General features: G+C 52.9%; 1 protein-coding gene across 1 annotated transcript; it reads right to left on the reverse strand.

Annotated features, from left to right (window-relative positions):
- Window positions 1–1534: 1534 nt before the first annotated feature.
- On the reverse strand, window positions 1535–23446 carry BTBD2 (BTB domain containing 2). The gene is made up of 9 exons (XM_010807292.4): window positions 23037–23446; window positions 9589–9708; window positions 6327–6483; window positions 5252–5357; window positions 4970–5167; window positions 3394–3586; window positions 3179–3266; window positions 2791–2937; window positions 1535–2522 (listed from the first exon to the last, which is right to left on the reverse strand). The coding sequence occupies exons 1-9, from the start codon at window positions 23423–23425 to the stop codon at window positions 2361–2363; spliced, it is 1560 nt and encodes a 519-aa protein (XP_010805594.3). The 5' UTR covers window positions 23426–23446; the 3' UTR covers window positions 1535–2360.
- Between the last annotated feature and the right edge of the window lie 1075 nt (window positions 23447–24521).

Below are 24521 nucleotides of genomic sequence, written 5' to 3' on the forward strand. Positions count from 1 at the left end.
TCTAGCCTGTTCTGTTGCTCCATGTCTTTTTGTTAGTGCTACACTGTTTTGATGACTGTATTCTGTAGTAGTGTGTGAAGTTATGAGTGTGTTCTGATTTCTACTGTTCTTTTTTCTCAAGATTGTTTTGGCTATTCAGGATTGTGTTTCCATATGAATTTTAAAATTTTTTCTTCTGGTTCTATGAAAAATGCAATTGGTTATTTGGAAGAGATTGCACTGAATCTGTAGGTTGCCTTGGGTAGTACGGACATTTTAACTATTGATTTTTCCAGTGCAAGAACATGCTATGTTTTTGCATGTTTCTGTGTTCATTTTCTTTCATCAGGCTCTCATTGTTTTTGGCCTACAGGTCTTTGCTTCCTTAGGTAGGTTTATTCCTAGGTATTTTGTCTTTGGTGCAGTGGTAAATGGGATTGTTTCCTTAATTTCTGATATTTCATTGTTAGAGAAAAGCAACAGCTTTCTGTAAATTAATTTTGTATCCTGCAACTTTACCAAATTCATTGATGAGCTTTAGTAGTTTTCTGGTAATGTATGTATAGCATCATGTTATCTGCAAATAGTGACAGTTTTACTTCATCTTTTCCAACATGAATCCCTTTCATTTCTTCTTCTCTGATTGCTCTGGCTAGGACTTCCAAAACCTTCTTGGATAAGAGTGGGCAAGAGTGGGAATCCTTGTCTTGTTCCTGATCTTAGAGGAAATGCTCTCAGCTTCTCACCACTGAGTATGGTGTAAGCTCTGGACTTGGTATATATGGGCTTTATCATGTCGAGGAACGCTGATAACTCCAGCTTCTGAAGTACATGTAGATCTGTTCTGTTTTGTCTCTCGCTTCATATCTGTGCACTGCTGTAGGGAGCTTGCACTGCGGTCCTCCTCCAGAGTGCAGGCCACATGTTCCTTTGGCAGGAGACAGTCACAGCAGCTCACTGTGACCCTGAATAGCCACACGCCTTGGGAGTGGGGCACAGCCATCTTGGGACCCCTTCTAATGAGCCCACCGGCTTGTTGCCCAGCCTTTACTCCTGGCATGCCCACAACCTGTGGGTGCCCCAGGCTGACACCATTTGTCCTTCTGTCCTGAACTGTAGTGGCCCCAGGACAGGCTGCTCTGGGGGCTACAGTGGGAGGCCTGGTCCCCTGCCCCATGGACCCCTCACTTGGGGTCTGCCTACAGTGTGGCAGGTCTCAGGAAGTGACGAGGAGCCCAAGGGCTGGAGCTCTTTGCAGCCAGCCTGGTCCTGGGTCCGGTTCATCCCTAAGAGTCCTCACTGGACAGGAGGGGCCAGGATGGGTTGTGGAAGCAGGAGGACACCCCCCTGGGCAGAGCCAGCACGGCCACTCTGGGTTACATCCCTGCCAACAAGATTCCTGGTTCAGGGGGTGGGGGGGGGTGCTCCTGACACTCTTGGCTGCTCCAGAAGGAGCCCAGGGCAAGCCCCCATGTGATCTGGATGCCCTGAAGGTGAGAAGTCTGGCTCCACTGCCAGGACCCCATCACACTGGAAGCAGCACATGTCTCAGGGATTATACGTTTCTTTCCTTTATTTAAAAAAAAAAACAAAAACATTTGGGGTGTGGTGTGCAGACACACCTTCCATGGCTTCGGGGAGGACACAGGCTCCAGATGGAAGCATGGGGGTGGGGTAGGGGCTGCACCCTCCAGCACCTTGGGCAGAGTACTTGCTGGGGGCTGGGAGTGGGGCTACAGGTTGGGCAGGCGGGCCAGTGGGGACGTGGCCACCATGGCTGGCCCGCAACATGGCCCCTCCCAGGCAGACCCGGTCTGCCGCCCGCGTCCACAGCTGCAGGGGCGGGGAGGGGCGTCCAGGGAGGCTGGACACAGATGGTCCTTTACTGGGCCCAGGGGCAGGGCCTGGGCCTGGCAGGAAGCCGGCCTGCAGGACCTTGGGAGGGCTTGAGCCCTCATTCTCGGGCAGGTTGGGGGGCCTGAGCCTCCCCAGTGAACAGAGCAGAGGCACACAAGCCCCCCATGCCAGCTACGGCCCCGCACGTGCTCTCCTACCAGAGAAACAGGAATTCAGGATGCATTGCCATGTGCAGCTGAAACAAACAGGAGGCAACACCCTACACCAACCCTGAGTGGGGCTGCAGGGGTGGTGGGCGGGCGGACCCTCTGCTCAGGGCGGGGTTAGGCTGACCCTGCCCCCCAAGTCCTGAGGGGGATTGTCTCTGCCGCCCTGCCCACCCCTCCATCACCTTGGAATAGGCAGCCAGCTCACCGCACGCAGAGAGGAGCCCTCCTGGCCCTGTGGGGGGCAGCAGCGTGGGCGGCAGGCACAGCAGTGGGGCCAGGCGGCCTGCCTGGGCTGGGGGGCGCCGGGCCAGTGGCCTAGGTGTAGAAGATGACTTCTGGAATCTGGCCGTCCTCCACCGATGTGCCATTGTTGTTCCCGGCCGCATAGCAGAAGGTGAAGCAGGTCTTGGCCCCCGTCGTGGGCGACTCGTGGGTCACCTTGCGCAGGCCCTTGGTGCCATAGTGGGAGTCTGGGCCCTGTGGGGAGGACCCAGCAGGTCCGCAAGGATGTGCTGCATAAGAACACAGCTCAGGGCCCACCCAGTGTGCGCAGCAGGCCTCCAAAGGAGGACACAAGGTTGTGCCCTCCCAGCCTCACATCCTTAGAGGTGGGCAGTAAACTGGGAGGCGAGGTCCTGGGTGGGGCTCAGAGACCCTGAGTCTGGGCTGGGGGTCAGGTTCAGGGTTGGGGTCCTGGGGTAGGTTTCTGGGGTCAGGGGCCTGGGTGGGGTGGGGTCAGGCACACCTTGAGCGTGGCACAGGCCGTGTAGTTGACGTTGGGCAGCACCTCCACCGGCTCCTTGAACATGACTCTGAAGGTGCTGGCAGAGCCGTCACAGCTGAAGCCCGTGTCGTTCTGGCCCAGAACCGTGTTACTGTCCGTGTGGATGATCTAAGGGCCAGAGCCGGGCACAGCTCACCCCGGTGCCCCCAACCCGGTGCCCACCCACAGGACCCCACGGAGCCTGGATGTGAGGACTAAGCTAACCTGAAAGGAGGAGGCCAATGGTGGGGGTAGAGAGGCATGGTCCTGGGTTCCCCCTTGACTAGCGGAAGAGGGGTGGGATGTGAAGAAGGGGCGAGAAGAGGAAGGGGTGATCTGGAGGGACAGGGCCCAGAGGTAGGGGCAGGACCTGGATGTTCACTTGGTAATCTGTGGGCCCATGGATAGAGCCGTAGAGCCCGAAGCCGACCACAAAGATGCGTTTGTTGACCGAGAACCTGAGGGCATCGGAGGAAGGAGATGCTGAGTGACCTCCACCAACCAGGCCCTGCCCCTCCCCATGGGGAGGCCCCAACTAGGCCCCGCCCCACAACTTGCCCTGCCCATGAGACTTGCCCCGCCCACCTGATGCGGTCGCTCGTGCCGCTGTAGCCCCAGCGGCTCTCCACCTGCTGGAAGCGGTTGATGCTGCATTCCTTCCCGCGGAGGCAGCAGCGTGGCCGATCAATGAAGTCCACACGTGGCTTGGGATTGACGGTGAAGTGCAGGAAGAGGCTGACCACCTCACGGTCCACCAGGATCCCCGACTGCGCGGGCCCTGTGGGCACAGGAGGGAGTTGGGAAGGATGGGGCAAACCGTGAGCGCACAAAGACACCAGAAGGCAAGACATAAGACCCAGCCTCTTTTCTCTGCAAACTGTCATGGGTCCAGGCAGCCCCTGGGCGGGGGGGCAGGGGGGGAGTGTTAGTGAGGGGGAAATGGCCCTTCCAGGAGCGTTTGGGGAGCGGTCCCAGGTTGACATGGGGCCAATGCTCCAATGTGCTAGCTAACTGGGCAAAACCCCTTTCAGCTACTCGGGTCTCCTGACCTCCTCAGGGACTACCTAGGGGAACACCATGGGTCCACAGAGCTCATGCCCCTGCCTGTCTACCCCAGGCACCTACAGATGCGGGGGTGCTGGCCCCAAGACAGGCCTGGAGCTGGGGAAGACTCTGGAGGTGGGAGCCTAGATGCAGCAACCCAAGAACTCAGAGGAGCTTCTGGTGGGGAAGACCAGTGTGCTGGGGTCTCCTGGGCCACAGGGCGGGAGGATTACACCCGCCCTGTCCACCACCTGTGGCAGGACAAGGTGCCTGCAACAGGCCTAGATGGCACTGCCCTCCTTTACAGGAATCGCTCATTCACCAGCTTTGAGCTCGTTTCTGGGGCAGGTCAGCCATGGCCTGGCTCACAGACCCGGTAGCCCCATGTACGCATATTGCAGCAACAGGGGAGAGATGTCTGTGGAGCACATAAGATACAAAACTGAACACAGACAGGAACCGCTCTTTAAATCTCTACACAGAAAACAGAAAGCAAACCACCTGAGACCCTGAACCAGAGACCCTGAACCTGAGACCCTGAACCAGAGCGGGAATAGGAGCAGCATGACCTGGGAGACAGGACGTGGTGCACCTGCTGTGGGCTAGAGCTCCACCCAGAACCTCCCAGGCCAGTGTGGCTCCAGGACCAGGGTTGGCATCAGCCATGAAAATGACCCAAAGGGGAGGCCCAGCCTCCCTGGGGGAGGGTGCCAAGTTGGCAGCTACTGCCACACGGCCCAAAGGATTGGAGGGTCCCCACGGGGCAGGAGGTAGGGCCAGGGCCAACCCCGCCTAGGCCTGAGTCCCAACCTGAGCCCTGCAGCATGGCTCCAGACACCTCTCAGCCCTTCATAGGCTCATGGAAGACCCGGACGCCACAGCCCATCCCCCGGACATGAGCCCCTGTTGGGGATCTGCAACACTCAAGACACACGTGTGTGGACACTTGAGATGTGGGGACTCAGGATGGTTGGCCTCTGGGGGTCATTCCAACATCAGGGTCTCAAGCCCAGTCCTGTTCTCACACGGACACAGCTGGCGCCTGACCCACTGTGGCCAGGCTGAGGGTCACATGACTCACACTCGGGGTCACACTCCTTGTCAGTGCCCCTGTTACCTGCAGCGAACTCCTCAATGGTCATCAGTGGGAAGCGGATGAGGGCCAGCGCCTTGCCCAGAACCTTCCGTTTGTTCTCGGGTGTCACCTGCAGCTGCTGCCGCTGACATTCAGCCTCGGACCAACGGACAACGGCTGTGAACAGGCGCACCTCTCGGATGCCCAGCGTGTCCCGCTCCAGCACCGCCACCAGTGTGTCTGCAGGGAGGGGCTGTCAGCGGGCGCGGCCCCACCTCGGGGATGAGGTCTGATGGCCCCTGGGCAGCGACCAGTGTGCCTCACCTAGGTCGATGTCCGTGAAGCCCTCAGCTGTGATAGCATCAGCCGTGTTCTTGTCAATGTTCTCCAGACATAGGCTGGCAAGCTGTGGTTCATCAAAAAGTCTTGCCTGGAGAGTGGGAGGGCAGTAAGAGAAGAGCCATGTCAACACCCAGTCACATGAACCCTGGCTCCACACTGGGCATGGATTTCAAGTCCTGGGAGCCGAGCAGCAGCCCAGAGATTATCATCTTCCAGGGTCCCAGACTCACAGTAACCACTGTCTGGGGATGGGGGCGGGGGAAGGGCAGGCTTGCACCTCAAAAGTCAGGATACTGAGAGGTTCAGGCTGGAGGTGGGCCCAGTCCTCCCCAGGTCAGGCAGGAGCCTTGGGGAGAGGGCAGAGAAGGACCCACAGGACACTGCAGAGATGTGCCCCTAATATGAGAACTCATGCACAGGGTGGGGCCCAGGGATGCCCGGGAAGCTGTGGGGCAGCCCAAACCCACACCCCTATGCACTGTGCTCTGCCTGGGGCTGGGCTAGGAGGCCAGGATGCCCCACGTGGCTGCAGCTCTCAGGAAATGGTTGGGAACAGTCCCCATATGACAGCCCAGGCTCTAGCACTCGAGAGCAACTCAGCAGATGCGCCGGGGCCCAGACACCACGGCAGCGAGGGGTCATAGAGCCACAACTACACTTGGGTGCTGCCCTATCCCAGCCGGCCTCTCAGTGGTCCAGCCCCGCCACAGTCAGTGGGACCAGACAGCCTCAGACGTGCCCCTCTAACTTAGTAACGGAATACCTTTCTCCCCACACCTGAGCCCTGCACAAGGGCACCAAAACGTCCACAGGAGCGCAAGAGTAACCAGGGAAACTCACCCGCAGGGTGCAGGGTACAGTGAGGGAGGAACTTACCCTTCCACAAGATTTAGCAGACACCTAAAAGTCAAATGCACCAACCCGACCTCTCCTGCCCCAGCGGCGGCATCCTCACCCACCTATATCACTGTCCAGACTCCGCACCTATGCCCCAGCAGGTCCCACGCCTTCCCCTCCCCCACATCCTTGCCCTGCCCCCTGCATCCCAGCCCTGCACCTGCGTCAGCAGCATGAACGCGTTGTCAGCCCGCAGGTTCTTTTTCAGGAACTCCACACAGTGGGCCTCAAGAGCAGGCACTGCGTACTTCTTGGCAGTATACAGCGTGGTCATGACCGTCTCAGGCCCGATCTGAACTTCATCTGAGTAGAGAAACCTAGGGGCAGAGGCGGGTGTGAGGACAGCCTCCCTGCCCTCACCCTCCAGACCGGCCCAAGGAACCATCCAAACCAGCACCAGTTGCCCTCTGACCTGTGGACTTGACCCCTCAAAAGCAGTTACCAGGAAAAAGGAGCGGAGCTAAACTACCCACATGATACCCACGGAACGTATCTACACAGCAGGCAGCCTCTAACTCCTCTGTGGGCAGCATGGGATTTGCCCTGGGGCCATAACCCTCTGAACAACCCTCTGGCCCAGCCACAGCCAGCTCAAGCTCAACCACTGATGGGACCAGAAGTGCCAGCTGGAATTGCAGATATGGTGGCCGAGGTGACCACCTGTCCTCAGGCCAACTCTTTGTGTGGGTCAAAAGTGGGGTCGATTACAAAACCACAGGGAGAGAGTTGAGAAAGCAGCCCTTGGCCCGTCTGGTGGAAGCACCTCAGGGCGGCCCTGGGTATGCAGGAGAAATGATGTGTGTTCACAGCAGCACAATGCACAGGAAACCACCTGAGTGTCATCCACAGGCACAGAGCGGGAGTACAAGGGAGCAAGGGTGGAAGCCCAACCCACTGGAACAGCCCAAAGAGCAAGTTCCTGGAAGGTGCCCCCTCTCCTGGCACTCAGCACCCCCAGAACGCACTGGAAGCCTACACAGAAGCAGCAGGGATCTGGTGGGGTCAGGGACAGAATGGCCATCAATGTCAGCAGTGCTGAGGGGGACCTTGGAACAGACCAGGACATGTGGGAGCAGATAGGTGAGCCCCTCACATACAACGGAGGTAGTGTCCACCCTCTCAGGGGAACAGCCGTGGTCATCAAAACCCAGGGACAGAAAGAGAAACAGCAAACATATACAGAGAAAGACAGACACAGAGATGGAGACGAGACAGAACAGCCTTTCACCCCATGTCTCACCAAGCTTAGACTAAAGGGAGGGTTTGGCCAACTGCAATCTATCACTTTTTTTTGTCTTTTTAAAAAATAGACATTCTAATTTTCAAAAATTATGGTAATATGTACATAAAATTTACCATTTTGACCATCAGTAGCATTAGTTACATTCGTTTCATTGTGCATTCATTCCCACTATCCATCTCCAGAACTTTCTCAGCTTCCCAAACTGGAATTCTGTCCCCATGAAACACTGACTCCCCGCCCCTCCGCCAGCTCCTGGCCCCACCATCCACTTTCTGTCTCTGGATCTGACTCCTCTAGGACCTCCTGTTAGTGGAATCAGACGGTACCTGTCCTTTTGCATCTGGCTTATTTCATCATGTCCTCAAGGTCCATCTATGTTGGAGCAAGTGTCAGAATCCTTTTGAAGGCCAAGTAATACTCCAGCATGTGGATGGATCACACCTTCTTCATCCCTCATCTGTTCATGACAGCTGGGGTGTTTCCACCTTCTGGCTGTTGTGAATCACGCTGCTGTGAACGTGGGTGTGCAAATCTTTCTTCAAGCCCCTGCATCCCCTTCTTTTGGATCTGTACCCAGAGTAGGATTGCCTGAGCATATGGTGACTCTATGTTTAGATTGTGAGGATCTTCCGACTGTTTCCACAGTGGCTGCCCCATTTCACATTCCCCCAGAAGTGCATCATGGCCCCCATTTCTCCATGTCCTCGAGACAACTTGTTTGTTTAATATTGATAATAGCCATCCTGGTGGGTGTGAAGTGACAGCTCACTGTAATTTTACCACCTGGTTTGTAAATAAGTTTTTCTTGGCACTCAGCCCTGCCTACAGTTTACAGATTCTTCCAGGCCGCTTCTGCAGGATCAGCAGGCAGCAGTGGAAGCAGCACCCCCTGCCCTCTCTCGCAGGCAGCCTGTGGACCCTGGTCTGAAAAGCTGCCTAGAGACAGAAGTGAGATTACTCCACCAAGTGTTGTTTGTGGTCAGCCTGCAGAATTCAGCGTGGTTAGATGGAGCTAACAGGAACTGGTTTACATCCGAGGGTAACTGTGGATACCAGAGGGGAGAAGATGACACGGTTGGGGCAGGCGGCTGGGAGCGCAGAACACAGATGGGACTGGATATGAATGGGACCGGCCAGGCAAGGCCTTGTCCATGGTGCTCAGAGCGGGGCAGGTCCACTCCATTTTCTTCCACTTTTTCTTTTCTCTTTCTCTCCCTCCCTCTCTCTTTGTGTGAATCAATGCCATTTTTATAATCAGAAGGGAAAAGAACTTCCCTGGCCAGCCAGAGGTTAGGATTCTGCATTTCTACTGCTGAGGGCCCAGGTTTGATCCCCGGTCAGGGAACTCCTAAGGTCCCCCATGTCCTGAGGCCAACAACAAAAAAGGCAAAAAAGGAAACTCCACGTTTAAAAAGCTGTTTGACCATGTAGGATAGCCTTCAGGCTACACGTGTGGTCCACAGAGCTCGCCGGCCTCCACGGGGGTGCTGCCTCCACGGGGGTGCTGCCTCCTTGGGGGTGCTGCCTCCTCGGCTTCCTGCAGTCTGTGTGTAGCACCTCTACCCCAAATCACTAGATTTGTTTTAAAGTCCTTGAGAAAAAAAATTGAAACTCGGAAAGAAAAAATATATGTTGAATTAAAAATCCTTACGTTAGGCTATTTCTTTAAAAACTCTTTGAGTACAAGGAATGAAAACTGGGAGATTCACCAACACGCGGGTGAACCTGAAACCACGATGCTCAGTGAGAGAAGCGGACACAGGACACGCAGGGTGTGAGTCCACTGGTGGGAAACGTCCAGAACAGGCCGATCCACAGACACAGAGGGTGGGTTCCTGGTTGTCAGGGGCTGGGGAGGGTGCGGTTCTGGGGATGGACTGTTCTGGAATTAAGAGGTGGTGGCTGCGTGCTCTGTGGAAAAACTAAATGCCACTAATAGTACACTGTACACTTTCAAGGGTGAGTTGAACAGTATGTGAAATATATTTTGACACAAAAAATGCAAAATATGAAAATGGTGGGGGATGTCCAGAGTCCACCCCTCACTGAGAAGTTGAGTTCTAGAAATCTCAAGGGAGTCGCTTCTGGGACTCTGGAGGCAATGTCCCCAGGGCTCTATTAATTAACCATCAGGTATGTCTGTCCTACCCCTGGGTGGGAAGGACCTGGAAGGTCTTACTTGAGTAGCGCCAGGAAGGCAGCCGGCTCCACATCGGGCAGCTCGATCTCGGTGGACGTGGTGGCCATTCCCCCGTTGAACATGGCATCGAAGACAGCGCTGCCCACAGCCAGCACGAACCTAGGGAGTCAGAGAAGACCTGGTTACCCTCTGTGAGACCCACCAGTCCCCAACTGCCCAAGCCTGGGGTCTCTTGAGGCCCTGGGATGTGGATGGCGAGCATCCCTGCAGTAGTAACACCCTGCCCAGAGCATCCTGCCCTAGATGCTTCTGGAAGGCAGGCCCTGAGGACTGAGAAGTTAGCTCCTGTGGATCAACAGTGAGAGGGCACAGATGCAAAACCATCTCCCTGGGGCTGCATGGACGACAGCTTTCTGCCAGTTCCACACGCCACAGGCAGCTCAGGCATCCCCCAACTCGTTCACTCCCTCCATCATTCATTCACTCACTCATCGTTCATTCACTCACTCGTTCACTCACTGATTCATTCAACCACTTGCTCCCTCATTCTCTCAACCACGTCACTCCCTCATTCTCTCACTCATTCATTTATTCACTTGTTCAACCATTGCTCAACCACTCATTCACTCCCTCACTCATTTATTCACTCACTCACTCCACTGCTCTACACACATCCCCCAGGGTCAGGCTGCCAGGGAAGGCCTGGAGAGAACATTAGGACCGTGCTGAGTCTGTGGGGAAGGGTGTCGAGGCCAAGGGAGCGTTAGGATGTGAGTGGCCTCGGGGGCCTCAGGGTTCCACCAGTTGTGTACTCACGGTCCCCAGGCCTGCCCCATGACAGCCTCCCCCAAAGAGGACAGCCCCCTGCAAAGCCCTATTCTCTGGATTGCAAGCCACCATGCCTGCATCACACCTGCTCCCTGGGTCCTACTGTGACCCATGCAGGGCTCCGAGCACCCACCCCCTTGCAAAATCTCTGGATTCAGCAGTGACAGCCCACTCCCCGGCTTCTCTCTGCCCAGTGACGCTCCCCACAGCGCCCAGAAAACCCCACCCAGGCATCCCTCACTCCCTGAAAGAAGCCCGTCCACCCCTGCTCCTACCCACTCCTCCATCGTGGATGTGTGCTCCCAGCTCTGCCAGGCACTGGTCTGGCCCCCAGTCCTGCCCAGGGCTTAACAGCACTCCAAAGGCCAGGACAGAGATGGGAGCCAGGTGAGAAGCTAAATGCAGTGGATGAAAGGAGTGTCCCCAAAGTCACATCCCCCTGGAATGTCAGGATGGGACCTCGTCTGGAAACAGGGTCTTTGTGGATGTTACTTGCTAAGCCCAGGCTACCCTCATCCAGGCTGGGCCCTGACGCAATGGCTTATAATAAGACACCAAGGAGAGGCCACATGATGAGGGAAGCAGAGACTGAAGAGCCAAGGATGCCTGGGACCCCAGAAGCTGGAGGAGCCTCTGGAGGGAGCACAGCCCTGCCATACCCCATAGTAGACTTCTGGGTTCCAAGAGAGGATAACTGATGTGGTTTGCCCCACCATCTGGCCACCCCAGGATGCCCATGCCCTGTTCAGCTGCCAGCCCTGTTGTGTCCTTGGAGCCCCACTCATTCATCATGGCATCTGGGTCCTCAGCCCCACACACAATCCATATATGCAATGCTTTCCTGTTCCTCCTTTCTCCTAGATACAACAGAGCATCTTGATCTCCTATGGGGAAAACCATCCCTGACAATTCATTGGCAGGACATAAAAGGCAGACCAGCCGGGCCTGGTGTGTCTGTGCAGGGCCCAGGATGGTGGGGTATACATGTCCTCAGTGTTCCTGGTGGACAAGGTGACAAACTTCAGGCCTGGAAGAGCAACTGGGTCCAGGGGAGTCTGATCATCTCCACCTGCAGCCCTGCCCACCAGGCCCCTCACTGGCCTCCTGCCAGGAGTCTCCTATCCCCACCTCTCCGTCCATCCTCAAAACCATGATGATGAATATGGCAAATCAAAACCACTATGAGTGGACTTCCCTGGCAGTCCAGTGGTTAAGGATCCACGAACCAATGCAGGGGACGCAGGTCTGATTCATCCCACATGGAGAAGCTCTAAACAGTAACAAAAACAAGGCTAGGAGCTGACTGTGGCTCAGATCCTGAACTCCTTATTGGAAGATTCAGACTTAAATTGAAGAAAGTAGGGAAAACCATAGACCATTCAGGTATAACCTAAATCAAATCCCTTACGATTATACAGTGGAAGTGACAAATAGATTCAAGGGATTAGATCTGATAGAGTGTCTAAAGAACTATGGATGGAGGTTCAAGACATTGTACAGGAGGTGGTGATCAAAACCATCCCCAAGAAGAAGAAATGCAAAAAGGCAAAATGGTTACCTGAGGAGGCCTTACAAATAGCTGAGAAAAGAAGAGAAGTAAAAGACAAAGGAGAAAAGGAAAGATATATCCATCCAAATGCAGAGTTCCAAAGAATAGCAAGGAGGTAAGGAAGCCTTCCTCAGTGATCAATGCAAAGAAATAGAGGAAAACAACAGAATGGGGAAGACCCGAGATCTCCTCAAGAAAATTAGAGATACCAAGGGAACATTTCATGCAAAGACGGGCACAAAAAAGGACAGAAACAGTATGGACCTAACAGAAGCAGAAGATATTAAGAAGAGGTGGCAAGAATACACAGAAGAACTATACAAAAAAGATCTTAATGATCCAGATAACCACGATGTGTGATCACTCACCTAGAGCCAGACATCCTGGAGTATGAAGTCAAGTGGGCCTTAGGAAGCATCACTACAAACAAAGCTAGTGGAGGTGATAGAATTCCAGCTGAGCTATTTCAAATCCTAAAAGATGATGCTGTGAAAGTGCTGCACTCAATAGGCCAGCAACTTTGGAAACCTCAGCAGTGGCCACAGGACTCCCAAAGAAAGGCAATGCCAAAGAGTGTTTACCACACAATTGCACTCATCTCACACGCTAGTAAAGTAATGCTCAAAATTCTCCAAGCGAGGCTTCAACACTATGTGAGCCAAGAACTTCCAGACGTTGAAGCTGGATTTAGAAAAGGCAGAGGAACCAGGAATCAAATTGCCAACATCCTTTGGATCATAGAAAAAGCAAGAGAATTACAGAAAAACATCTGCTTCATTGACTACACTAAAGCCTTTGACTGTGTGGATCACAACAAACTGTGGAAAATTCTTAAAGAGATGGGAATAGCGACCACCATACCTGCCTCCTGAGAAATCTGTATGCAGGCCAAGAAGCAACACTTCAAACCGGACATGGAACAACAGACTGGTTCCAAATTGAAAGGAGTATGTCAAGGTTGTATATTGTCACCTTGCTTATTTAACTTATATGCAGAGTACATCATGTGAAATGCCACGCTAGACGAAGCACAAGCTGGAATCAAGATTGCCAGAAGAAATAGCAATAACCTCAGATATGCAGATGACACCACCTTTATGGCAGAAAGTGAAGAGAAACTAAAAAGAGCCTCTTGATGAAGGTGAAAGAACACAGTGAAAAAGCTGGCTTTAAAACTCAACAGTCAAAAAACAAAGATCATGGCATCTAGTCCCATCACTTTATGGCAAATAGATGGGGAAACAATAGAAGAGTGACATGTTTTATTTTGAGGGGCTCCAAAATCACTGCAGATGACGGTGACTGCAGCCATGAAATTAAAAGATGCTTGTTCCTTGTAAGAAAACCTATGACAAACCTAGATAGCATACTGAAAAGCTGAGACATTAGTTTGCCGACAAAAGCCCATCTAGTCAAAACTATGGTTTTTTCCAGCAGTCATGTATAGATGTGAGAGTTACACCATTAAGAAAGCTTAGTGCTTAGGAATTTATGCTTCTGAACTGTGGTAGTGGAGAAGACTCTTGAGAGTCCCTTGGACAACAAGGAGATCAAACCGGTCAATCCTAAAGGAAATCAGTCCTGAATATTCATTGGAAGGACTGATGCTGAAGCTGAAGCTCCAATACTTTGGCCACCTGATGCGAAGAAAGGACTCATCTGAAAAGATCCTGATGCTGGGAAAGGTTGAAGGCAGGAGAAGGGATGAGATGGTTGGATGGCATCAGTGACTCGACAGACCTGAGTTTGAGCAAGCTCCGGGAGTTGGTGATGGTCAGGGAAGCCTGGTGTGTACAGTTCATGGGGTGGCAAAGAGTCGGACCCGACTGAGCAACTGAACTGAACTGAATGCCCCAGGCAACTAAGCCCACGTGCCACAACTAGTGAGCCCATGCACCATAACTAGAATTCCATGCGACACAAGCAAAGATCTCACATGAGGCAATGAAGATCCTGAGTGCTGCAACTAAGATACGATGCAGCCAAATAAATTAAAAAAAAAAAAAAACCACCATGAGCCACTCCAGTATTCTTGCCTGGAAAATTCCATGGACAGAGGAGCCTGGTGCATTACAGTCCAGAGTCGCAAAGAGTCGGACACAACTGAGCACGCACGCACGCACTTACAGTGATAAGAGTCAAAAGCCTCTGCAAGATAAAAATTAATGAGAAAGTATGATGGAAATGCAGTATCAAAGCAAAAGCATCAGTTACAAAAAAACCCACCATGAGACATGACCTTATCCCTTGGACCACCAGCTAGAATAAAAAACCTAGACAATGACGAGAACTGCTGAGGATGTGGAGAAATCAGAGTCCTCAAGCAGGGTGACAGGGGCGGGGGTCATGAGGTGTGTAGCTGTGGTAGACAGGCCAGTGGTTCACCAGGGGGCGAAACATGAAGTTCCTGTCAACTCGGCAGTGCCACTCCCAGGGTATGTGCCTGAGAGAAGTGAACGCACACATCCGCACAAAACCTGTGCATGAGTATTCAGCATGTCATGATCCACAGACTCCTGAAGATGGAAGCGACCCAGTGTCCATCAAGAGATGACAGACGAGCAGTGAGCACGTCATCCATACAAAGTGGTCTGTCCATACAAGGGGTGTTAGTTACCTTAAGAAGGAGATTTGGACTCATGTTACAACACGAACAGACGTTGAGAACATGATGCTCAGTGAGAGAAGCCAGACACAGAAGAACACAGAGTTTGGTTCAACTCACAGGTCCCTAAAGGAGTCAGATCCACAAGAGACAGGGAGAAGATGGTGGGGCCAGGGGCTGGGGAAGGCGATAGGGAGTCAGTGTTCCATGGGGACAGAGTTTTGGTGGGATGGTTGCAAACAACATGAATATGCTTAGTGCCACCAAGCTGTGCGCTTAAAAATGGTTAAAAGGGTGAATTTTATGGTATGTGTATTTTACAACTTAAAAATTAAAAAGAAAGAAAGAATGACACACTACCCTGAAGGGACAGGGAAGAAAGACCAGCTAAGCAGCTTTGGGAAACAGGTTAAAGGCCAAAAGAACTGCATACAAATACTGTGCTTTATGCAGAAAAAGTATTTTTCACAGGAGAGGAAAAGCAGCTCTGAAACTACACATGTTGTGCCACTAAGCAGACATGTGCAGAATGAAAGCCAGGTTCTGAGAACTGGAGAAGAGAGTTACAGGTGAGGGGAAGGGAGGCTGGGATGAACTCTCCAAGGCTGAGCCAGAGTCAGAGGGACTCAAGTTGATCTCCTGGCTTTTAGGTGGGTGAATGGATGGATGGATGGACAGACTAGATGGACAGATGGAGACAGAGACACAGAAATAGAGGTTGTGTGTTGGTATATTTCCTCGCTCTATCTGCTAAGAAGGTCTCTTAACAACAATACCCCAGCAGCAGTGAGCACACCCAGCACCTGTATCTTGGTTTCTAAATACCATTTTCCACTAAATGGAGAAATGGTTGATTCCTGGGCTGAGGGAGGGGAAGGATGAGATGAGCTTGGTATCCTGTGGGGCCAAAAAGTAAAGACATTCTCCCGACATGACACACCAATGTTAAAAGGAATTGAGCTAACTGTAAGGACTTCCAGTGGCCAAATCTGGGACAGTAACGCTCATACCGGACAATGACCCAAAAGATAAACAACTGTGAGTCCATGATGAAATAAATATATAATGGAGGAGGTATGTGAGCAAGGGGGAAGGGACAGTTTTTCCTTTCAGAATCCCAGTTAACAAATGGAGAAGGAGTTATGGAAATAGGAAATCACCATATGGCAGATGCCAGAGTAAAACAACTCTTTCCAGCTAGAACCACCATCCACATATACTCCAACAGCGGGCAAAGGAGGAGGGGAAAGGGGATGTCTACACAGAGCACCCCTCAGGAGGGAAGGGTGATGACGAGGGGATGGCAGGGACATCCCAGTGGAGAAACCTGCCCTGCGGCCAAGGCTCACGTCACCAGAGATGGGACAGATGGATAGCACAGGCTCCGAAGTTTTACATTAAACACACGAAGGGGGTGAAAGGAGAAAGATGAGGGAAGACATACCCTGCAGACAGAAAGCACCAGTGAGCTGGAGTGGTTGCCCTGACAGCAGACAAGACAGATGTGAAGACAGGGAATGTTACTGGAAAATGGACATTTCCTATGAACAGAGGGTCAGTACACAGGAATAGGTAACAGCGCAAACAAACACACAACTGAGTCCCAAACCACACAAAGAGAAACTAAGCATAAAGAGGCGGAAGAGACAATCCAACAGTTTCCACCGGAGGTTTCAACACCTCACTCTTCACAACTGACAAACAGCCAGACTGAACAACGCCACCAACATACCTTTACGAAACCCTCAGCCCAGGGGTTTCCCCAGTGGTCCAGGGGTTAAGAATCCACCTTCCAGTGTAGGGAACTCAGTTTGGATCCCTGGTCAGGGAACTAGGATCCCACAGGCCATGGGGAAACTGAGCCCCCATGTTACAACTACAGAGCTTGCACGCCACAACTAGAGATTCCGCATGCTGCAAACAAGACCTGACACAGCCAAATAAATTTCTTTTGGGGATTTCTTAAACTCCCCAAACAAAACCCTCAGCCCAGTGATGGCAGAAGGCACGCTCTAGGAATATTCTCCAGGACAGACCAAGTACAAGGTCAAACAAATATACTTACAGGCACTGAAAGAAGTCAAAGCTTATTCTCCAAACAGAGGAATTAAAATTATACACCAATAACAGAAAGACCTCTGAGAAATTCCCAAACATTTGGAAATGAAACAACACTTCTAAGTAACCCATGGGTCAAGGAAGGAACACAAGGCGAATGAGAAAAGATCTTGACCGGAACAAAAATGCACAGGGCACATCAGACTATAAGGAATGCAGCTAAAACACTGCTTGGGGTAAACATTATGTATCCATTAAATAAAGATCTAAAATCAGCAACCTAAGCTTCTGGGAATTAACTGGGAATCCAGTGGTTAGGACTTGGCACTTTCACTGCCGGGGTCCAGGTTCTATCCCTGGTCAGGGAATGAAGATCCCACAAGACACACACAGAGTGATCAAAAATTTATAAAAAATAAAATCAGCAAGGCAATCTTCCATCCCAGGAATCTAGAAAACAGCAAATCAAGCCCAAAGAACAAAGAAGACAGTAAAGTGGGAGCAGGAGTTAATGAAACTGGGAATGGGAAAATAGAGATAAATCAATGAAACCAAAAGGTCATTCTTTGAGGGGAAAAAAAAAATTTAAACCACTGCTAGAATTTTAGCTAGACTGATCAAGCAAAAAGACACAAGTTACCAAAATCAGAAATGAAAACGGAATATCACTAAGACCAATGGTAAAAGAACTTTGAAACAACTTTATGTCAACAAAGACAACTTAGAGGAAATGGATGACTTCCTGTAAAGACAAACTGCCAACACTCACTGAAGACAGAGAAATCTAAACAAATAAATAACAAGTGAACTAGTCACTAAAAATCTGGGACTTCCTTGGTAGTACAGCGGATAAGAATCTGCCTGTCAGTGCAGGGGACATGGGTTCAATCTCTGATCTAGAAAGATTCCACATGCCGTGGGGCAACTAAAGACCATGCACTGCAACTACTGAGCCCACGTGCCTAGAGCCTGTGCTCTGCAATGAGAAGCCACTGTAGCGAGAGGCCCACACACCGCAATGAAGAACAGCCCCTGCTCACCACAACTGGAGAAAGCCCTCATGCAGCAACGAAGACCCAACACACTATCTTTCCACAGGGAATTCCCGGTGGTCCAGCGGTTAAGACTCTGAGCTTCCACTGTAGGGGACACAGGTTCGATCACTGGCTAGGGAACTAAGATGCCACAAGCTCCACAGTGCAGCAAAAAAAGAAAAAGAAAAAATCTCCCCACAAGGAAAAGCCCATTCCCAGAAGAAATTAACACCAACCCTCTGCATATTCTTCTAGAAAGCAGAGGAGGAGGGAACATTTTCCAATTCACCTATGAGGCCAAAGACATTACTGAGTCCTTGGGCATCATGGCGGGTGGGGAATGGGGAAGCCACTTTGGAAACCAGTTTGGCGGTTTCTTAAAATGTCACATGTAAGTGTTACTTGGCGGTTCCAACATTTGACCCTTAGGTATTTACCCAAGAGAAAAGGAACAGTAGTACTTCCATATGCAGATTTCTGCACAAATGTTGAATGTTCATAGCAGTATTATTCCTTATAATGAAAAGCTAGAAGCTAGAAATAACCTGTTTAACCTGTATGCCCGTATAACCCATATGACTGGTGAATGGACAAAGTGTGGTCCATCCATGCAATGGGATTCAGCAGTAAGATGAATTACTTTGGCAATAAAAAGAAATGAGCTGTCCATTCAAGGATGTGGATAGATCTCACAAATAAGACACTGAATGAAAGAAGCCAGATCAAAACCTACACATTCTGTCATTTTAATTATATGCGATTTCTACAAATGGCAAAACTAGAGCCTGTGTTCCACAACGGGAGAAGCCACTGCAATGAGAAGCCCGCACACGGCAACTAGAGCGTAGCCCCCGCCCGCTGCAACTAGAGAAAAGCCCACACAGCAACAAAGACCCAGGGCAGCCAAGAATAAATAGATTAAAAAAAAAAAGATTCAGTTTGGGAATTCCCTGGCAGGCCAGTGGTTAGGACTCTATGCTTTCACTGCTGAGGTCGAAGGTTCAATCACTGGTCAGGGAACTAAGATGCTTCGAGCCATGTGGTGTAGCTGAGAAAACAAAAGATTTGGTTCCTCAGTTGTGAGGGCCACATTTCAAGTGCTCAGTAGCCATGTGTGACTAGAGGCTAGGACTGGAGAGGACAGATCTAGAACATTCCCATTGTCACAGAAAAGTCTACTGGACAGCACTGGACCATGGAATCAATGGAACAGCTATTAACACCAAAGAGCATTCAGAAAGAAATCATTCCAGTGGATAAAAATAAATGTGCAAGGCCCCACAGCTTCCCAGCAAGAACCAGCTAGGAAATATGTAACGGAGAAATTACTCACAACAGAAAAAACAACAACAACAAAAACAACACCTAGCAATAAATGTTTACGAGCTATGTGCTGCTTAGTTGCTTCAGTCGTTTCCGACTCTGTGCGACCCCATAGACAGCAGCCCACCAGACTCCCGCGTCCCTGGGATTCTCCAGGCAAGAACACTGGAGTGGGTTGCCATTTCCTTCTCCAATGCATGAAAGTGAAAAGTGAAAGTGAAGTCGCTCAGTCGTGTCCGACTCTTAGCAACCCCGTGGACTGCAGCCTTCCAGGCTCCTTCGTCCATGGATTTTCCAGGCTAGGAGTACTGGAGTGGAGTGCCATAGCTCTTGCACACAAGAGCTATGTGAAGAAACTATAAAACTGGGCATTCCCTGGTCGTCCAGTAGTTAGGACTCCATACTCTCACTGTTGAGGGGGCCTGGGTTCAATCCCCAGAGAGGAAACTAAATCCCAAAATCCAGCAGTGTGGCCAAAAAAAAAAACCCAAAACTACAAAACTTCCCTACGGAAACACAAAAGCACCATACATAAATGGAGAGACAACATGTGCCCATACTTTGTATTCTGAACTGTCAGCTCTCCCAACCTGGTATCTTTGCTAAGACAAACCCCTCCAGTTATTTCTTTAGCATTTGACAAACTGATTCTAAAGATTATAGGGAAAAAAAAAAAAAAAGATTATAGGGAACCACTGAGCCAGGGACTGGTCAAATACAGCTCTTGGACCCAATCCAGCCCACCAGTTGTTTTTGTAAATAAAGTTTTATTGGCACACAGCCATGCACATTCATTTCTGTCTTTGCTGTGTTCATACTGCTACAGCAGAATTAAGCAGTTGGGACACAGACCATGTGGCCTACTGAGACTACTTATTGTCTGGCTCTTTACAAAAATTTGCTGGTACTGTGCTAGAAGGTAAATTCCAGGGAAAGAGATGTCTTTTGTTAGCACCGTTTCAGAGACTGCTGATTGACCAAGGGATGGACAGGAGGAAGGGATGGACAGATGGGTAACTGATCCTGAAACAGCTAAATGTGTGAGACGAGCTGAAAAAGTCTTCACAAAAAGTCTTGAGCAAAACTGGGAAGAACAGCCACAGCAGTTGTCATATCCACCATAAAGCCACAGTCACTAAAAAACGTGCTATTTAGCTAAGCACACACAGAGATTGCTGTACTTTGGGGACATCTCTGCGCTGCTAAGTCTCCAGTGATATGTGAATAAAGGTATTTTAGATATTAACGTGGGGCAATCAAATTGTACAGTGCTACCCTGAAGATGCTCAGTGCTTCCTCAGAGGGAGCCCTGTGAGTATAGACATTGGACTGATGCATTTCCTAAGCACCCAGTGTGTCAGGCATTTTCCTGGGCTTGGCAGGAGGGAGAGCAGCAAGACACTGCTCACAGCAAGCCAAGGACAGCCATCACAGAGAAAGTTAGAAGGAAAAAGAGCGATGAAAAAGTAGTACAGTGGAGAGGGGATGGGGGTGGGAGGCAGACTCTGAACAAGGCCTGAGCTTGCCCTGGCCAGAGCTGGCCCCTCTGCCATTACATATGCCAGGCCCTCCTGCGCCCCATGCACCAGGTCGCCCTTCACCCAGAGTCCACGCCATTCTGAGCCCCAGCCTGAAATCACAAGCCTGGATCCTGGGAAATGGTGGCTGCAGGCCCCACAGCCTTTCTGGAAGTTAGCACGAGCCCTGCCCTCAGTCTGCTTTGTGAAGTAAGCTCAGGTCCGGTTCAGCAGTCACCAGCTCTGCACTAACACCCTTCCCACCCCAGGCACTGTTTCTGGATCCCACGTGGCATTTACTTGTGTCCTCGGGCTCCTCCCAGGACTGTCCTGGGGACCCTCCGGTGTCTTGGTCCTGAGGCACGCCCCACTGGGTTTATCTGGTTATTTTCTCCGGGTGGACTGGTTCCTGGGACTTCTCTAACAAATTACTGCAAATTGGGTGATGAGAGAATCTCATGTTCTGGAGGCTGCAGGTGCAAGATCAGGGCCGTGCTCCCTGCAAGGTTCTGCCCTTCTCAGCTTCTGGGGGCCCCGGGCAGACTGTGGCTTGTGGCCACGTCCCTCCAGTCTCTGTCTGGTCCCTCTTCTCCACGTCTCTCACATGGACACTTAACACTTGGATTTAGTGCCGTTCAGATTATCCAGGATGATCTCTTCTTGAAACTCTTAATCACATCTGCAAAGACCCTTTTCCCAATAAGGTCCTGTTCATGGGTTCTGGGCCTTGGGACTTGGACACAACTTGGGGGCCACCATCAACCCACGACACTGGGACTCAGGGCTGGAGGTGGAGCACACCAGGGGGAGGACTCTTTCCTGCTGGGGGTGTTGACACCCCCAGGACCATCAACTTAGCCACATGGTTAAGGGGGCATCTGCTGGGTTTCCCCAAGGTGGGGTTTCAATCTGCTCCTTACAAGCCAGTCCCTTAATGCAGCCCATCCGGGAGGGAGGCGGGGGTGAGGTCAGCCTGGAGCTGGGCACAGGCTGTGAGGAATTCTCCCTACTCCTGTCTGTGCTCCAGCAGCAATGCTCCAGTGTTTCCTGGAGCACCGGGTTACATCCCCACCAGCCTGTGAGGCCAGCCTGTGTGGAGGATGAGCCCGGGCACTGTGATAGGACCTGGTTAGTCCCAGGGTTGGTTGGTCACAGGGTCCACCCTCCCAGTGGCCCCAGGAAGGAAGTGTCTAATGGTTGGTCCCAGGTCATAGGGGTGGAGGGAAACTGAGGCCCAGAAGAGCCCAGGGTCACTTATGCACCTGTTCGCGGTAGGTAACATTTCACAATGCACATGAAATAACAACCCAAAGGCTGAAAAGAAAAGGAACTAGAACCTTCCATCAAGAGGATTCACAGAGCAGGAATATGAAACAAGAAAGGCATGACGGAGGCTGGGGGCTCCTGGGTCACAAGGCAACCAGCCCCCTACGGGGAGTTCGCAGGGGAGGGGAGAGGGTTAGGGCAGGGACAAGCCCCAGGAGGTCTTGGGGACCCCCTCACCGGCCTGGAAGCTCCCTCGGGCAGGAATCTAGTCCCAGTTGCACATAAATAACCAAGAAAGGGCTAGAGAGAAGAATCTCAAAAACACAGGCCAAGTAAAAGCCAGACATCTGAATGGTGAAGACAACCCTCACAGCGGGCTGGGGACTCTCCAGGCAGAGTTGCAAGAACCCCCAGCCCCCTTCCCCAACAGAACCCTCCCAGCATCCCCCAGCAAGCAGTGGGCAGAGTGGTCTCTGATACAGCCCCGCCCCACCTAGGAATCTGGAGGCTGCACCCCTGAGCCTGGAGGCTGCACCCCTGAGCCTGGCAGAGGTGTGGGCCTGCACCAAGGAAAACCCCATTCAAGAGGAGACCTGGGATGTACGGTGTCAGGGAACGGGGGTTATGAGGGTCTGGGGTTCACGAGGTGGGAGTCTAGCGGGGCTCTGGGGGATCCCAGCCCCAGAAGGAGGGGGCACTCAGGGGAGAAGATCACTGGGGCCCGTGAGGCCCCAGTGGAGGAGGGGAAGGAGATGGAAGAGGCGGAAGGAGATGGGGTCTCTGGCGGTCCTACGGCTGGCCAGGCTGGCCAGCCTGGCAGGGGTTGAAGGGTCACAGAGATGCAGCAAGTGAAAGAGGTCTGCGGACCTGGGAGATTTCGGGCATGAGTGCAGGGTCAGGGATCATAGAGCCAGGAGACTCCAATGAGGGTGGAAGGGCAGGGGTCGCAGGAGCGGACCATGGCTAGTATCTGGAAGTCCGGGCTGGACGGAGGCCTGGCAGGGTCACAGGGCCTTAAGGGTGCTGGGGCCCGGGGGCGGTGGGGAAGGGCAGGCCCCCAGGACAGCAGGGGATCCAGGAATGGCGGGTGCTGGGTCCCCGGGGCTGGCGGTTTTCCTGAGGGGAGGCGGGGAGCGGGATCCCAGGAATGACTGAATCCTGGGGAGGGGGTGGGGGGAGGGGTCCAGTCCTGGGGATGACCGGGTCCCGGGAAGCGGCGGCGTCTTGGGGGATGACGGAGTCCCGGGGGGCGGGCCTCGGTGCTAACCCGGTCCCGGGTCGGGCGGCGGTCCCGGACGGCGGCCCACCTGTGCGCCGGGATGCGCTGCGCGCCGAGCCCCTTGCCCACCAGGAAGTGCACGTCGCAGAGCACCTCGTTGTTGAAGAGGAAGGCGAAGCGCTCCTTCACTGTGGGCTTGGTGGCCTGCCAGTTGTAGACGGGCTCGCGGAGCAGCGCCGCCGCCCCCGGCTCCTCGGCCGCCCGCTCCCCGCCCGCCGCGGCCTGCGCGCCCGGCCCCGACACCGACACCGACACCGGCGGGGGCGGCCCGGGGACAGCGGGGGCCGGGGCGGCGGCGGCGGCGGCCGCGTTGCCGGGGGCCGGGGCGGTGTTGGCGCTGGGCCCGGGGCCGCCCCCCGCGCCCGGGCCGACCCCCGGCGGGCACGACGCGCGCCCGCCGCTCCCACCCGCCGCCATCTTGTCGGTGCGGCGCCCGGCGGGGCGGGCCTGGCGGGGGAGGGGCGGGAGGAGAGGGGAGGAGCGAGGAGATGGGGGACGGAGGGGAGAGGAGGGGAGCCGGAGAGGGAGATGGAGAGGGAGAGGGAGAGGGAGAGGGAGAGGGAGGGGCGGGGCGGGGCGGGGCGGGGGCGAGCAGAGGCCCATGGAGACTTCGTACCTCAGACCCTGGGCCTAGACCCCAGAGCCCCGACCTCAGACGTGGGACCCCCCCACGTGCTAGATCTCGTACTTCAGTCCTGGGACCCCGACCCCAGACTCTAAATCTTGTACCTCAGACCCCCAACTCCAGGTTCTAAATCTGTTACCTCAGACGCTGGACCTCGGGTTCTAGATCTGTTACCTCAGATCCCCAACCCCGGGTTCTAGATCCTGTACTTCAGACCCCTAACTCCGGGTTATAGATCTGTTACCTCAGACACTGGACCCCAGGTTCTAGATCCTGTACCTCAGACCGCAGATCCCAGATCCTGGACCTCAGAACCCAGGTACTAAACCCAGACCCCTTACTTCAGACTCTATGTCCCAGATCCAGAAATTGTGACCCCAGACCTCAAACCTCAAAACCCTGACCTCAGATTTGGAGTCACTAGCCCAGATCCTAGATCCTCAACCTCAGGGGCCTCAGACCTCAGACCCCAGTCCTCGTAATTCCACTCCTACATCCTGGGCCTCAGAACCCAGGCTCTGGATTCCAACTCCAGACCTCAGATTCCAGACCCGGGACGCCAGAACTCAGACCCCAACTCCAGTCCCTAAACCCCAGATCCCAGTCTCTGACCCATGACCCCCCAAACACAAATGCAGACCCGACTCCAGAGTCCAAACCCCATAGCTGGGACCCTGGACCTTAGCCCCAACCCCAGGTGGTCAGCTGAAGGGACCCCACAGTGGGGGGAGTACTGAATGCAGGGGAGGGCTGTGCATCCCAGAATCAACAGAGATACAGGTCCCTCCTCTGAGCCAGGTCTCAGTTGCCCGGTGTCCACAGAGCTGCAGCCCACAAACAGCTAACTGCACCCACAATGTCAGAGTGCCCTAATGCCTTGAAGAAGAG

Source organism: Bos taurus, chromosome 7 (assembly GCF_002263795.3).
Source record: "Bos taurus isolate L1 Dominette 01449 registration number 42190680 breed Hereford chromosome 7, ARS-UCD2.0, whole genome shotgun sequence".
NCBI lineage: Eukaryota > Metazoa > Chordata > Mammalia > Artiodactyla > Bovidae > Bos > Bos taurus.

What these genes read in the sequence shown, in the direction of transcription:
- BTBD2 (XM_010807292.4), bottom strand. Translation starts at nt 23,425, where the DNA reads ATGGCGGCGGGTGGGAGCGGCGGGCGCGCGTCGTGCCCGCCGGGGGTC. An exon ending in GGCACGAGCGACCGCATCAG is followed by an intron (nt 3,267 to 3,393) that starts GTGGGCGGGGCA and finishes CGATGCCCTCAG; the next exon opens with GTTCTCGGTCAACAAACGCA. An exon ending in CGGCCTGTGCCACGCTCAAG is followed by an intron (nt 2,523 to 2,790) that starts GTGTGCCTGACC and finishes TCCTCCCCACAG; the next exon opens with GGCCCAGACTCCCACTATGG.